The sequence below is a fragment of the Aedes albopictus genome, chromosome 3, assembly GCF_035046485.1.
Source record: "Aedes albopictus strain Foshan chromosome 3, AalbF5, whole genome shotgun sequence".
In the NCBI taxonomy this organism is placed as follows: Eukaryota; Metazoa; Arthropoda; class Insecta; order Diptera; family Culicidae; genus Aedes; species Aedes albopictus.
In genome coordinates, this window is record NC_085138.1 from 223850555 (window position 1) to 223867574 (window position 17020).

Here is a 17020-nt window from a genome sequence, read left to right on the forward strand (position 1 = left end):
GCTCAGATTTGCTCCAGCACGTCACAATTTTGAGCTATACCCAAATTTTTAGGCCAAATATGCGATTTTGGGCTTTTTTGACTGCCAGCCATTAAGCATGGAAATATTTTTTTTAGGCAATCAATAGGTATATTGGTCAACTAACCTCTAAATTAACGACTCGTGCAAAATATTTTGTTTTACCAAATCAAATTCGATAGATTTAAGCATTTTATGTTAGTAAGTAAACTTGCATGCAACTTTTAGACTTGTATGGGAAAAATCGTACCTAACATAAATCGCTTAAGGGCGAACGGGACGGTCGACGAAATTTCCGCCATTGCTCTGTTGCTACTAAGATGGTAATCTCAGATTCTACTTCATATAATGGAACAAAAATCTATCATTGTGTATACTCACATGCAATGCATATGCAGATTGTTTTTCAGACTCATCTGAGCGATAGAAATCGTGATTACCGTCTTCAAAATCGCGAGGCAAATTGATAGAAAGAGAGGGAAGATAAGAAAAATAACACGGCGTCCCGTTTCACCTTAAAACTATCGAATTCGATTTGGTAAAACGACTTATTTTGTATGAGTCGTTAATTTAGATGTTAATTGACCAATTTACCTTTTGGTTGTTGAAAAAAAATATTTCCATTCTTAATGGCTGGCAGTCAAAAAAGCCCAAAATCGCATATTTTGCCCTAAAAATTTGGGTGAAGCTCAATATTGTGACGTGCTGGAGCAAATCTGAGCCCGGATTCGGATTTAGCGGCCCAAAATCTGTCAGAGACACATAAGTTTGCTCTAGAGACAAAAAAATGTTGCACTGTGTAATTCATGCTTTACGGTTGAAAACTTCACATCTCAAGCAGAAAAATATATTCATGTAAAATTCACCGTGGTTTCATGCACATAAAGAGAATGCTACATTAAGTGCATATTTAAGGGTGTCTACTCCTGAAAAAAAAACTGGAAAACCGGGAATCCTCAGGTAATTTTATTTAACAGGGAAAAACCTGGAATACGGGTGCTACGATGCTTATGCGTTCACTGAGACCTGGCTGAACGAGGGCACATCGTCTAACCAGCTGTTCGACAATTCGTTTTCCGTTTATCGACATGACCGGTCACCATTAAACAGCAACAAGACCACCGGCGGCGGTGTTCTATTGGCAGTGCGTTCCAGGTTCAAATCCCGCTTGGTAAGTCCCCCGAACTGTGCATCGGTAGAGCAATTATGGGTCGCAATTTCGACCGATGACGCGACCATTTTTGTTTGCGTCGTTTACATTCCCCCCGATCGAATCAATGATGCAGACGTGATTGAGACACATATCAATTCGCTCAACTGGGTGGTGTCGCAATTGGAACCTAAGGACAATGTTGTCATACTCGGAGATTTCAACTTGAGTTCCATTGCTTGGCAGTGTAGTTCTTTTGGTTTCTTCTTTCCGTGCACTACTCGCTCCTCGATGGGTCAAACATCGCGCGAGCTGCTTGATGCCTACAGCACCGCTGGGCTCAGACAGATGGTTGGAGTTAAAAATGAAAATAACCGTTCACTTGATCTGTTCTTTGTGAGCGAGGAACTAGGAGTAAACTGCTCGGTTCTGCATGCTCCTGCTCCGCTTGTAAAAATTTGTAGACATCACCCGCCTCTACTAATGTGTCTGGAAGCGAGTCCGTCTCGTACCTTTCACGATACGTCAGAAAGTGTCTCCTATGATTTCAGTCGGGCTAATTTCGGTGAAATGAATGATTTCCTGGAGCGCGTGAACTGGGACGAGATTCTTAGCGGATCCGACGCGAACCTTGCTGCTTCGACTCTCTCCGGAGTATTGCTCTATGCAATCGACCAGTTTGTTCCAGTCATTTCGAAGCGGGAACCGACTAAGCCGGCTTGGTCAAATGCCGCCCTCAAAAATCTCAAAAGAGCAAAACAGGCAGCTCTGAGGCGTCACAGTAAGTACCGTACCGACACCACGAGAGCGAGTTATTTGGAAGCGAATACCGCATACAAGCACCTCAACGATAGTCTCTACAGCGCCCATTTAAGCCGATTACAAAGCCGCCTGAAAACTAATCCCAAGAGTTTTTGGCGGCATGTCAACGACCAACGTAAAGAATCTGGTTTGCCGACTACGATGACTGATGGATTCCATGAAGCTGATACAACAACCGCTATAGTCGACTTGTTCCGTTCACAATTCAGCAGCGTCTTCGTCAATGAGCAACTTGACCCACAGGATGTCACCGAAGCCACACGGAATGTTCCCAGCTTTCCTGCATCTGGAGTGCAGTTCGCTATCACCAACGATGTCGTTATTGCTGCCGCCAAAGATTTGAAGTCCTCAACTGGATGTGGACCGGACGGCATCCCGTCGCTTGTCATTAAACGTTGTTTGAATTCTATTGCCGCGCCTCTTACAACGGTTTTCAACCTTTCCATGACAACCGGCGTTTTTCCGAATTGCTGGAAGGAGTCGCACGTTTTTCCCGTTTTCAAGAAAGGCTGCAAAAGAACTGTCTCAAACTACAGAGGTATTGCTTCACTGTGCGCTACGTCGAAGTTACTGGAGTTGATCGTTCTACACAAACTAGTTCAAAGTTACGCACATTACATTTCTGAGGATCAACACGGATTTGTTCCAAAACGATCGACGACCTCTAATCTGACGTGTTTCACGTCGTACCTGATACGCCAGTTTCAAAGTGGTCATCAAGTAGACGCCATCTATACTGATCTTTCTGCCGCCTTCGATAAAATGAATCACCAAATCGCTCTGGCCAAATTCGATAAACTGGGTATGAACAACAACCTCCTAATGTGGCTCCGATCCTATCTAACTGGACGCAGTATGTCTGTAAAAATTGGTGACCACATCTCTTCGCCGTTCACAGTATGGTCCGGCGTTCCCCAAGGCAGTCATCTTGGTCCGTTTCTTTTCCTGTTGTATATGAACGACGTCAACATTATCATTAAATGCATGAAACTTTCATATGCTGACGACCTGAAGCTGTATTTCTCGATCAAGCAACGTCCCGATGCAGCGTTTCTACAGCACCAGCTTGAAACCTTTGCTGTTTGGTGCTCATCAAATCGAATGTCACTAAATGTATCTAAATGCTCTGTCATATCATTCGGCCGTAAGAAGTCCATTCTCCACTTCGACTACGCTTTGGAAGGTGTTCGGTTGAAACGCGAATCGACAGTCAAGGATCTCGGAGTTCTGCTTGACTCTAAACTGACATTTAAAGACCATGTCGCTTATGTCGTCGCCAAGGCATCGTCGCAGCTTGGCTTCCTCTTTCGCTTTGCCAAAAAATTTAAGGACATCTACTGCTTGAAGTCGCTATACTGTTCAATTGTACGCCCCATCCTGGAATACTCAGCTGTAGTCTGGGCTCCTTACTACAACAATGAAATTAACCGCATCGAAAGAGTCCAGCGCAAATTCATTCGTTTTGCGCTACGCCATCTCAGGTGGAGGAATCCGCTAACTTTGCCTAGCTATGAAAGCCGCTGTCAACTTATTAACTTGGAACCTCTCAGTGCTAGACGCAATGTGGCCAAAGTCTGCTTCGTAGGAGATCTTCTGCAAGGCAACATAGACTGCCCTGATCTTCTAGGAATGCTGCATATAAACACACGCCGCCGTAGTCTAAGATCTCACCCGTTTCTCAATCTTCCACCTGCACACACCAATTACAGCCTACATGAGCCGGTTCGTGATATGTCCCGTTTGTTCAATACTTGTTATTTTGTATTTGATTTTAATGTGTCACGTTTAGTAAATAAGCGTAGCTTTAAGCGTATCTTCTGTTAAATTTAGTTGTAATAATGTATCTTTCGTTTTTTTATGTCATTGGGGTAAACATTTTATCTGTTGACTTTATGTGTAAATAAATAAATAAATACGCAGAGAATATCATAAATACTCAAGGTAATTTTTCATCGATAAAAAACTATTAGGTCGAATGAATAAAACGTAGCGAATTTTATTACTTGTAGATCTACGCATAAACAGAGTGCACAGAGATTACTACATCGTGGGTATGAATAAAAAAGTTTTCGAATACCGCAGGATATACCGCAGATGTCATCGTGGAATTTCTGTTAGAGTTTCTTTCGGGATTCCTCTTGAAAAAGTTTTTCCTGGGATTTCCAATAAAGCTCCTTCAACCGGTTTAAGGACTATTTCACTAATTTTCTACAGGATTTCCTTACGGGATTTTTTTTTTTCAAAGTTTTTCCTGTAATTCGATAGCTTTCCTCTAGAGTTTATCCTTCGATTTGTACAGAAGTTTCAGCTGGTATATTTCCCAAAGATTCTCGCGGGATTTTGTTTGAAGTTTCACTTGAGATTTCTCCCGCGTCTTTTCTAAGAAACCTGCTTCCGGTGTTGATCCTGGGATGTCACTCAGAGTTTTTCAGAATTCATACTGGAGTTCGTCCCGTGATTTTTTTTATATATTAAGGCTTTCCCTTGTAATTGATATTTTTACAAATCTTCTCGGGATAATTCCCATAACTCTTCCCGAAACATCTGCCAGAAATTATCCCGAGATTTTGTGTGCTCCTTTTTGGGATTTCTTTAATAACTGCCCCAGGAATTCTTGTCGGATTTTTTCAAAAAGTTTTTCTCGGATTGTCTACTGGGATAACTTACGAGATTTCTTGTAAAAAATCCCACAACACAAGCAAATGCACGAAAAATATCTGAAAACTGTTATCTTAAAAATACCAGCTGTTTTAAAACTATCTCGAAACCACTAAGAGAAATTTCTGGCAGAAATGCACTTTTATCAAAAATGGAGAGATCGAGAGAATTCCAGCGATACTGGGGGATACACATTCTAACAGACCCCGTGAGAAACCTCGAAAAGCGAATGAAAGCAAATATGTTAAAACCTATCCAGAGGTACTTGGGAAAACTGAAGAATGCCAGAAAAGAAAAACATTGGATAATTTCCAGGTAAAACTCTGCAAGAAACTAAAATAAATTAAAAGAAGGAATTCTGGAAGAATTTGATAGAAGAATTATGGGTAGAATTTCGAAATATTGACATTACTTTTTTCTTGATTTTTGAAACTATTAGTGGAAATTTACACGATCATAATGTAATTTGCCGACCATGTTCACCCAGTCTTATGTACACTTACATGTTTTATCTTAGTTCTTTAAACTGATTTCAGGTTATCAGTTCACTTTAGTGTACGAGAAAGACAAATATCAAGCAATAGCCGGAACCAAATGAATAACTGAATTAAATGAAAGGGTTCACATCCTAAGTTATTTGTCAAAGATCTGCTTCGATGTACAAATATTTGGTTGGAATGAGTAATACGCCAAATAACTTTAACCGATTTTCTATTATGGTCAGATGTTGCGGTTTTCCGGATCTGTAGTTGAGAACAACTGAAACGTTCCGAATGTGTACTGTCGAGAGCAATTTATGTTCCCTTTTTCTATGCACGGCAGTCAGTGTGTCGATTTATGATTTTTTTCGCTCGCATCTCTTTCGTCGCAATTCATTTTTTCTCTCACTTTTTTCCCTGCAATTCCACAGATTGGATCATTGATCATCGAGTCAACAAGGAAAAAAGATTCCGGGAACTACTCGTGCAGCCCATCGAACAGTCCACCGATCACCGTTTCGCTGCATGTCATCAATGGTAAGTCGAAATTAGGGACGATGGCAAATTGCCGTTCAACTTGGCACCGTCACCGCTGTTCCACCCCCCACAAATGCAGATTTTTTACCCCAAGCATTTTTCTCTCTATCGAACCTGAATTCCGGATAGAAAATTGACGACGAATGCTGCTCGTTGTCGCTCAAGTGCTCTCCAGCACGATAATTTGGCAGCACATTTCCGATGAAGTGAATGAGTTTTTTTTTTTTTTTCAAAAAGCAATAGGACTTAATTTCCCTGATGAAAACTTTGTTCTGCTTGTTTTCAAACTTCTGTTTCCAGGCCAATCAATTTTCAAATTGAACCTATCACAACTCAGGCTGCTGGTGTAAATTCGCCACGGGCGTCAAATCACCAATTATGAAGAGGAATTCTCGGATTCCTAGAACTCTTTTTTCGTTGAATGATAATATAATTTGCACACAGATGCCTTTAATGATGAAATTCCACAGCTCATCATCCCCATTCCCATGTCTTTCCGACGAATGAAAAACCCACATTTGTATAATGTTTTTCTTTTTTTTTTTTGTAATTAACAGGTGAATCCTCAGCATCGGCCGTAACATCGTCCGCTGGATCGCTATTCGATGGTAAGTATGAGTTTAATTAACAGGCCACCACACGGCGTGGGTGAAATTTGAACCTCGGAGCATCGGATACTTTATAATTACAGCAAGGAGAATTATGTTACAAATGATATATTTTTTTTATCAATTTGAAGTTGTTTGCGCGAATAGTGTAGTAATTGATCCAACTAAAACATGTGCCGTAAAAGTTGCAGTTTTGCACAGATTAAGTTGATAAATTAAAAATTATAGTCATTCAATGCTGATTTTCAAGTTGTAGTAAAATGTTGGGTCAAAATAGATTTTTGTTTATTCTTAAAACTCTTTTGGTTAGACATTTTGTGCTGAAAACTTCACTACTTTCTGGAAGCTTTTAGAGAGATATGGACAATAAGTGAATTCATCTTAATTAACTTAGAGTATACTACAAGCTTGTCACATTGCAAAAATGAACTGAATTGCTTGGAAGACAACCTGGAAATTATGGTGGACGTAAAGTGGGTGACAGCGTCTAACAGGAGACCCGACTGTAGCTTTAGATCATACATCTCTACACTTACTTTCATTATTGCGCGTGTACTGTGGTGAAAGGGGTGGACGTGAAAGATATCTATCCTGGTCGGTTATCCGCCACCGCGTTGACACTTTTTTTTTTCCTTCTAAACCATAGGGGGATAAATCCTCTCATCAGACACCCTAACAGGAAGGTAAGGGTAGTGTGGGGTTAAGGCCGTCTTCTACAACAATAGTAGAAGCCAGAACTACTCTCTCCTCGACCCACTAAAACACATTCCTATGGCCGCCAAACCCTACGTCTCTCCGGAACCACCAAGAAGGTATTGCTTCAGAGAGGGGCTAGTGCATATCGCACCCTCAAGGTTAGCTGCCGTAGCCTAGCAGCAACGAACATCGATGACTCGCTCTGGAGAGTCCATCACGGTAGCATGCTGGCGCTTAGCCAGTTTCCCGAGTGGTCCTCGCCACTCCCTTTGTCCTCGAAAGGCAGGCAGGGTCAACCCCGCCCGCGCCCTACTGCTGAGCGGACATCAAGAACTGATGCCCACATGCAACCCGATCTGACATGCCCGCAAAGGAAGGGTATCACTACCCTTCAGGCCCTATCAGATGCATCCGTAGGTTGCAGACAGCAGGGTCTCACCTACCCCGACCCTTGCCGGAGACCCCTTTCCAACCGCGGGCTCAGATCCAACCCGGTAGACTGACGCCACAACAGCACCGATACCGGGACTTCCTCTCCGCGGCCACTTAATCGCTGTAAGGGTCGATCTCGACCGCAGGGCATCGGTATGACCTACGAAGCCGACTTCAAACCCCTGGACCACCTCTTGTACTGCATCTGGACTAGCCATTCTCCGAGTCCACGCGCCACCTCCTCTGTAGCTCCCAGATGATATGGGTAATAGCCGTTGAAACGGCGTTCCAGCCAAACTCATCCCTACACATCCTCTGGACCAAATTGTCCGGAGTTGTGTCCTGCCCGCATGTGGCAAGCATGCGGTCACGCATTGTGCGAAAACGCGGGCACACGAACAAAACGTGTTCCGCCATTTCCTCTAAACCATTGCACATTGGGTATTCGGGAGAATCCGAATGCCCGAAACGGTGTAGATACTGTCGGAAGCAACCATGACCTGTAAGGACCTGTGTCAGGTGGAATGTAACTTCCCCATGGCGCCTATTAATCCAACTATCTACCCTCGGTATCAACCTATGGGTCCACCTTCCTTTGGTGGAACTATCCCACGCGCGCTGCCATTTGACCATAGAGGCCATCCTGACAGTCCTGCGTATGCCTCTTGTGCCGCGCATTTCGAAGCACTCCATGTCCTCACTGATAAGAATGCTGATAGGCACCATACCAGTAATGACGCAGAGAGCGTCGTGTGACACGGTACGGTATGCGCTCGCAACCCTCAGACACATAAGCCTGTAAGTACTTTCCAGCTTCCGTCGGTGGCATTCAGTACTTAGCGCGGTACCCCACGCCGGGCCGCCATACCTAAGTGTGGACGTAGCAACACTAGCCAGAAGCTTGCGCTTACTGGCGTACACCGCTGAGCTATTGGGCATCATCCGGGACAGTGCCGCAATAGCTGTGGAGGCTCTTTTACAGGCATAATCGACGTGGCTACCGAAGGTAAGCTTGTCGTCGATCATCACGCCCAAGTGTTTGACAGAGCGCTTAGACATGATAGTGCACTCTCCTACACTGATCTCCGTCTGCTGCGCCGATTGCATGTTGTTAACAACCGTCACCTCTGTCTTGTGGTGAGCCAGCTCCAGTTTCCTGGACCGCATCCACGCCTCCACAACCTTGATCGAGTGGTTGGCAGTCAACTTTACCTCCTCGATCGTTTCACCGTAGACTTCGAGCGTAATATCGTCGGCAAATCCGACAATCACCACTCCCACTGGGTATTCTAACCTCAACACCTCGTCGTACATGACATTCCATAACACCGGACCCAGGATGGAACCTTGCGGGACTCCTGAGGTTATGTGAAAGCACTTCCGACCCACCTCCGTGTCATAAACTAGTACGCGATTCTGGAAGTAGCTTCCGAGAATCTTGTACAAGTACTCCGGTATCCCCAGACGCAAGAGCGCATCGGCAATAGCAGCCCAACTGGCGCTATTAAATGCATTTCTTACATCCAGAGTCACTACCCCGCAGAAGCGAATTCCCCTCCTCTTAGGCTCGAGTGCTTTCTCGGCGGTTTTTGTAACCGACAAGATAGCGTCTACGGTGGACCTCCCCTTCCGGAAGCCATACTGGTTGCTCGAGAGACCATTTACGCCCTCAGTGAACCTCAACATTCTATTGAGGATGATCTTTTCGAGCACCTTCCCTGCCGTGTCAATCAAGCATATTGGTCTATATGCCGACGGGTCTCCGGGTGGTTTCCCCGCCTTTGGCAATAGTACCAGGCTCTGCCTCTTCCAAGCTTCTGGGAAAACTCCCTCGTCCAGGCATTTCTGCATAGCAGACCTGAACATCTTGGGAGCTTCTGCAATAGCTACTTTTAAGGCCAGGTTCGGAACTCCGTCCGGACCTGGGGCCTTACCTACGCTAAGGGACTTAGCTATCCCCGCAAGTTCCACATCGGTGACCCTTTCCTCATCGCCAGCCCCAGTCCCCGGCTGTCCTACGAAAGGAGGCCAAGGACTAGGATCATGACGCGGGAAAAGTCCTCCAATGATCCCCTCCAACATCTCTGGAGATTGCTCTGTAGGAGCCATCACACCTCTCGTCTTGGCCATAACGATCCTGTAGGCGTCACCCCACGGGTTCGTATTGGCACTCTGACAGAGACCCTCAAAGCAGGCCTTTTTGCTTGCTCTTATCTCGGTCTTGAGCGCGGCTTTTGCGGCGGCGAACACCACCCGCCGTTCGTTTCGCTCTTCCTCTGATCGTGCTCGCTGCATCCGCCGCCTAGCCCGTAGGCAGGCGCGGCGCAGGTCCGCAATCGCGTCGGTCCACACGTAAGCCGGTGGCCTCCCACTTCTAGGGTGGACTCGCCTAGGCATGGTCGCATCACACGCACGTGAGAGCACCGCTACCAGCTCGTCGCCGTCTAAACCGATTAAGTTTCGCTCACGGCGGAGCGCTTCCCTAAATACCTCTTCGTCGAAGTATGATGTCTTCCACCTACGAGGGCTTGGCCTTGGCCTAGCCGCCTCTTCTTCTATCCGCTGTCTGCTGTTGTTGTAGTCGATACTGTAGCGAACCGCCAGGTGGTCGCTGTGAGTGTAGCCATCATCTACTCTCCAGTTCGGACTACTTGTTAAGCCAGGACTACAATAGGTCACGTCAATAATTGACTCCGCTCCGTTTCGACTATAGGTACTCTTGGTACCGACGTTAGCCAAGTCGACATCTAAGATGGCCAGTGTTTCTAGCAGGATCTGACCCCGCTGGTTCGTGAAACGGCTTCCCCATTCCACAGCCCAGGCATTAAAGTCACCCGCTATTACCACCGGCCTTCGTCCTGTTAGCACGGTCGTTAAGCGGTCCAGCATTTGCGTGAACCGCTCGATCGGCCACCGCGGAGGCGCATAACAGCTACAGAAGAAGACTCCGTTTACTTTGGCGACCACGAAGCCCTCGTAGGTAGTAGACACCAACTCCTGCACGGGGTATTTACCCGTCGTCCATATCGCCGCCATTTTCCTGGTCCCATCCGAGGCCCAGTTGCCGTTGCCGGCGGGTACTCGGTATGGGTCCGAAATGGTGGCGATATCCGTCTCCCACTCAGAAACCGCCTGACAAAGCAGTTGCTGAGCCGCATCACAGTGGTTCAGGTTCAGCTGCGTTACCTGCACTGTGATTTGTTGTTCACTGCGGCTTTCTTAAAGGCCGGGCACCCTGGACCACCCATCGTATGTCTGTTTTTCGAGGTTTTCCCGGTACAGATCATGCAGATGGGCGGACTCGTGCAGCTTTGGGCCTTATGACCTTCAGCGCCGCATCGCCTACACAGTTTGCGCCTTTTGGGTCCTTTGCAGTCCCACGACTTGTGTCCTGGTTCCAGACACCTGAAGCAAACCTCTGGTGGCTCGTGGAATGTCAGGTGACATACACACCAGCCCACCTTTATACTTCCTACTTTAACGGACTTTTTAACATCCGCCACAGGTAGCTGAACCAAAGCTATCTGTGTCCCTGCTGGCCCTCTCCGTAGCTTAACGGCTGCGGCGGCCACCTGCACATCGCACTGTTGCCGCAGTACCGTGACGAGCTCTTCCACTTCGGTGATCTCGTCAATGTCTTTGACCTTCAGAGTCGCCTCATGTGTCAGAACCCTCACCTGCACACCCTCACCAAGGACCTCTTCTGTCAGCCTCTTGTAGGCGGCGCCCTTGTGTTCCTTCTGGCGCCTCAGTTCCAGGATCATCTCACCCGTACGAGTACGTCTAATACTGCGTACGTCGGCTCCAAGACCCTCAAGCTTTGCGTCGCTTCGCATCGTCTTCAAGACGTCCGAGTTCTTAGACTGTTCCGTCTTGATGACGATAGCGTCGCCTTTCTCGCACCTAGCACCTGCCTTCCTACGCCTTGGCTTGGCGTCATGCACTTCTGCCTGCGGATTCACCTTCTTCTTCCTCTTCCGCTCTACCTTTGTCCAAGGAGGGTCCTCTCCTTGGATCGCCCTGCTCTGTGGCTGATGAGGGCCTACCATTGGTTGCAACCCCTTGTTCCCATCGTTCCGGGACGGGCCAGCCTTTTCAGGCCCACCCTTCCCAGCTTTCCGGGAACCCTGGCTGGGGTCCGACTTTCCGGCATTACCACCGGCTTTCGGGGTTATTATACGCCTGGCCTTGCGGGCGCCGCCAGACAGCTCCTCACCTGACGGCTGCCTCGCCCGCTTCTGTGAATGCTTGTCACGTTTGTCACGAGCATTCGCTTCCACACTCTTCGGACTACCTGCAAAGGAGAAGGCCTCCGTTTGTGTAAACTTCGACGCCTTCTCTTTTGCGGGTTCCGCCGCTGCAGCAGCCAGCAACGCGACCGCGTGCTCCTGCTTGGCCTCATCGACAGACACTCTAAGTCTAAGCAAGGCCGTTTTCAGGTCCTTGCTTATACATATTCGACTTAGTTGTCGCAAAGTCGATGATTTTGCCAAGCTGGTGCTCAGCAACCTCTAATGCGGGCCGTCCTTTTCCAACTACTTGGCTGATGGCCCTCAGCAACCATGCTCCGTCCATAACCTCCGCCGGCTGGCTTGCCGTGGAGTGGACAGGAGCTCCCACGCTTGAGCTGCGTAAGCAGCTTCCAGCACCTGACTCCTCGCTTCTCCTAGTTGGAGACCTCAACAACCCGCTTCTTGAGAAGGGGTTGATCGCCCCACTACTACCTACTGCACCTGATTTTTGGATTTGATTGGATTTGTTACTCATATTTAGTTCCCACGAGTCGCACGAATGTCCACCACGCCAGAGCTCTGCATTAACGCGGTAAGGGACAGCTTACTGTGGGGGGTGCCCAGGTGCCCCACAGGCTCCGTTAAAGATCGAGCATCTTTTTCACCCCCACCGATCACTCATTCCTCGGCACGGGTCGCTTGACACCTTGAATTGGGGTTAGTAGTCCTATTCTTAGCCGGCAGCTACGCGGCTGACTCGCAAGCGGGGGGGGGGGGGGGGGGGGTGCGTCAGGCCCCAGGACATCCGTCCCTGCTGCGCGTTGACACTTGTACAAGTCAAATTGACTTTTTTGCAGATTTCGTTTTTACTCTTGCCTATGACCAATTCAGCTTCACATTGACTTCAGAATTGCTAGAAGCTTTTTGTGACAATGACGTTGGAACTCAGTGTTTAGAGGCCACCATGCATGAATTATCACGTCTGGACCCAGGACCTTACCAACTCTAAAGTCTTTTACAATCCTCACAAGTATCTCATCGGTGACTCTTCCATGGGCGAAACTACGGATTTTTGTCAGGGGGTGCACTACAAACAAATATTCATTAGTTCATCCATTCATCATTCATCACCCCATATCTCCCAGCAATGCATTCAAATTCTAGGGGGTGCCTGGCACCCCCGGCACCCCCAGTAGTTTCGCCTATGGACTCTTCCCTCATCACCCGCTCCAGTGCCCAGTAGTCCTATAAAAGGATGGCAAAGATTCGGTTCATTACACATCGTGCACCGCTACCAACAGGTCACCACTTGGACCGCGTAAGTTTCTCTCATGGTGGAGCACCTCCCTAACGAGGCAGTGTGGAATACAAAAAGTAACGTCGATGATTGACTTCACTCCGTTGCAGCAGAATTTACTATTTGTAACGATAAGAGCCAAATTGACATCGAGCATGGCCAGTGCCTTTGGAAGGATCTAACCCTGCTGGTTCATGAACCGAATTCCTCATTTCACAGCCCAGTCATTGAAGTCACTTGCTTTTACCACCGGCCTTCGCCCTGTCAGCACGGCCGACGTACATTCTAGCATCCGCGTTAACTGCTCGATCGATCACCACACATAGAAGTTGCAAAAGACTCCAACTTCTGGACTTGGTATGTCCTCACTGTCCATATAATTACAATTTTGACCTCATCTACGATGCAGTTGCTGTTACCGGCAGGCACTCGGTATGGGTTTGCTATGAGTGCGATATCCGTATCCCACTCAACGACTGCCTGTAATAGCAGTTGCTGGGCAGGGACACCAGGCGGTTCAGGATCCGCTACGTTACCTGCATTGTGGTTTATCACTTGCCCATGACTCACGGTTCAACACACTTGAAGCAAATCTCCGGTGGGTCGTGTATGCTCAGACGAGCCCACCTTAAGGTTCCCTATCATAATGGACTTATTGGCACCCGCTTACAGGTAAGTAGTTCAACCAAGGACACCTGTGTCCCTGCCGAGCATTTCCTTAGCCGAACAGCTGCAGTGGCCACCTGCACCTCGTACTGTTGTCGTGATCTCATCTAGAATTTAATATAACCTTTAGAGTCGCTTCCACGGTGAGAGCCCTCACGTCGACTGACATCCTCACCTATTTTTAGGGGGGTCTCAGACAAAGTTGACGTGCACGTCTCATGTACGGGAGCCACAAGTCTAGTTTCCAAGTGCATTGTACATTTCCAGATTTTAACTTCGGTTCTTTATTTTCCTGGGGATGTTTCACGGTCCCTAATGTTCCCAGTCTCATGCGCTGATTTAACTGGGAAATTTAACGACGACAACTTTTAAACAAACAAGAAATGAAAATTTAAACCTTAAGCTTCGCCTTGAGAGACCCTTGTCGTCTTTTTTTATAGAATGAGGAAGCCTGTTGATTGGTAACACCTTAGAAAAACCTCATTCTGCTACTAGCTTACCTTGCCTCCGCAGTACACCCGTTAGGGATGACTTCGTGAAGGGAGGGACAGTACTTACGCACTCTTTTTATCAAACGTCAGCTATCACGTATAGCTGTCCTCTAGGGGGCCGACTCGACTAACTGTTGGTCGGCCCGCTATTTCCTCTGGAGGTGAAGCACGAATGTGGATACCGTGGCCGATACGGCGTTCCACTCGTTCACCCCCGTACACATCCGCTCATCTATGTTGTCGGGAGTAGTATCCCTACCGCATACCTCCCACATTCTCGATCTCTGCTCAGTGAAGCGCGGGCAATCGAAGAGCACATGCTCCGCCGTCTCCGCCCTATTTGCACAGTCCGGGCGTAAGGGCGAATCTACATGCCCGAACCTGTGCTAATGTACCACCTAAAGCTCCCATGGCCCGACAGGAATTGTGTCAGGTGAAAGTTCACTTCCCCATGGGGCTTTCACGTCCACCGGGACACGCTCGGTATGAGCCTGTGTGACCACCTACCCTTGGTCGAAGAGTCCCAGACTCTCTGTCATTTCATCATGGACAAAATTCTGGCGTATCGTCGCGTACCTCTTTCCTCGTAGCACTCAACATCCTCGGCCAGCACTAGTGCTATGGGCATCTTGCCCGCTAGCACGCGTACCGCGTCTTTCGGCACGGTCCGGTATGCACTGGCCACTTTAAGGCACATTAGCCTGTGTGTGCTTTCTAGTCCCTCTACATTCCGCTTCACTTTGAGCACATTCGACCATGCAGCGGCGCCATACCGTAGTATGGACACCGTTACTGACGCGAGCAGTTTTGCTTGCTCGAGACAAAATGCTCGATAATGCCGTAACCGCCACACTCGCCCTCTTACAGGCATACGCGATATGACTACTGAAGTTCAACTTGTCGTTGACCATGACTCCAAGATGCTTTAGTGAGCGATTGGACTCGATCGAGCACTCGCCCGTAGTGACCACTGCCTGTTGTGAAGACTTGTGGTTGTTCAGCATCACCACCTCCGTCTTGTGATGCGCGAGTGTCAGTTGTCTCAACCTCATCTAGCCCTTCACTATGTCGATCACATGCGCTGCCCTCAACTCAACCTCTTCAACCGACTCACCGTATACCACCAGGATAATGTCGTTAGCAAAGTTAACCAATTTTACTCCCGGTGGTAGTGCTAGATTAGTAGTGGTAGATTGGTCTATATGCCGACGGGTCGCCTGGTGGCTTCCCGTTCTTGGGCAATAGAACCACTTTTTACCATTTCAACCTTTCCGGAAACTCGCCTCTATCCAGGCATCTCTGCATAGTAAACTGGCCCAAATACAAAAATGTCGAAAACTTTCACGGGGCACCCTCTAGAATCGTGCCTTTGGATGAGAAGAACAATCTGTGAAATATTCAGCTCATTCGGTTGAAAATTGAGCTGGCGCAAACGAGTTGAAGGTTTGTATGGGATGTTCAGTCAAAATATATGGGAAATTGGATGACCTCTAGTCCGTCATTCAGCACGCCGGTTTGGCGTGTTCGATTTGGCTCAGAATTGAAAGAATGGTAGTTGATACCCTAAAGAACATCTTTGTAGAAGACCATATCATGATAAAATTTAATTTAGTTGCGGTTTCGGCCAACAAAAGCAGGATGAGGACTTCCTCTCCCGTTTATTCTCGGTTGTTATATGCAGCACGTGTGTGAAGGTCGTGGCTTCCGCACTACATCATAGGCAGCTATGTAATTCCTCATTGTCTTGATACCCATTCACGTGCGTGAGCAATGAAAATACAGGACAACATAGCCGCCTATGATGTAATGCGCAAGTTTCGTACGAAAAACACGTGCTGCATGTAACAACCGAGAGTAAACTGGGAAGATGTCCTCATCCTGCTTTCGTTGGCCGAAACCGCAACTGAATTGAGTTCTATCATGATATGGTCTTCTACAAAGTTGTTCTTTAGGGTATCAACTATCATACTATCAATTCTGAGCCAAATCAAACTCGCCAAATCGGCGTGCTGAATAGAGGACTGGAGGTCATCCAATTTCCCATATATTTGGACTGAACATCCCATACAAAGCTTCAACTCATTTGCGCCAGCTCAATTTTCAACTGATTGAGCTGAATCTTTCACAGATTGTTCTTCTCATCCAAAGGCACGATCCTAGAGGGTGCCTCGTGAATTTTGAAAACTGAAACCCCAGGAAACCCCAGGAATCTCTCTTGACTCCATCTCAAACCCTCCGGAGCAAACCCATTTCTCGAGGACCAAGTTAACTCATTCCATGCACTGACCTAATTTATGCACAAAGTCCATGGCATAAAACTGGTTCCAGTGTAATTGAAAATATTTGCTATGAGCTCGTGTTCATAGCCGGATTTAAAAGCGTTTAGACTTTGTGTATGTCAATGTCTCAAAACCGACAGACAAGTTGCTCAGCACGAATCGATTGCTTAATATTAAATTATTATGAAGACATAACTGTAATCAAATAATGCACTGAAGTATTAGGGTTTAAACAACAGTTCTGAACAACTTGCCAAGGATAAAATAGGAATAGCAAACTGACAATATGATGATTCATAATGATTGGTACGCCAAAAACTTTTCTTATCCAACTTTCGTTGATGTCTGGAACAAGTTCATGAAATAAAATACATACTTATATGACTATCGGTTCTTTCAGTAAGCTGTGTCCCCAAAAAGAAATGGGCAACTGTGACTTTTATCACGTCATGCTTCCGTGGGATTCCGGCCAGTGTGCTTGTCGAGCGACCAATCGGCAGCGTATCGACAATAACGTGACGATATATCGAACTTTTTCCGAAACGTGGTCACCCGAGGGATTTCAGAACACAGACAACTGCTGCCCTTGCTTTTGCTTCCTACATCTGGTTTTGGGTTCACCGCCGAGATACAGTACGATTTAGACTTGGTTGAT

At 47.1% G+C, this 17020-nt stretch overlaps 1 protein-coding gene across 3 annotated transcripts in view; it reads left to right on the forward strand.

Moving 5' to 3' along the window:
- LOC115267533 (zwei Ig domain protein zig-8-like) overlaps positions 1 to 17020 on the forward strand; it is a 663084-nt gene that overhangs the window by 633758 nt on the left and 12306 nt on the right. For all 3 annotated transcript variants that reach the window (XM_062859127.1, XM_062859125.1, XM_062859128.1), the window contains 2 exons: positions 5559 to 5664; positions 6222 to 6272. In XM_062859127.1, the coding sequence (XP_062715111.1) occupies positions 5559 to 5664; positions 6222 to 6272 (157 nt within the window). The remainder of the gene's footprint in view (positions 1 to 5558; positions 5665 to 6221; positions 6273 to 17020) is intronic.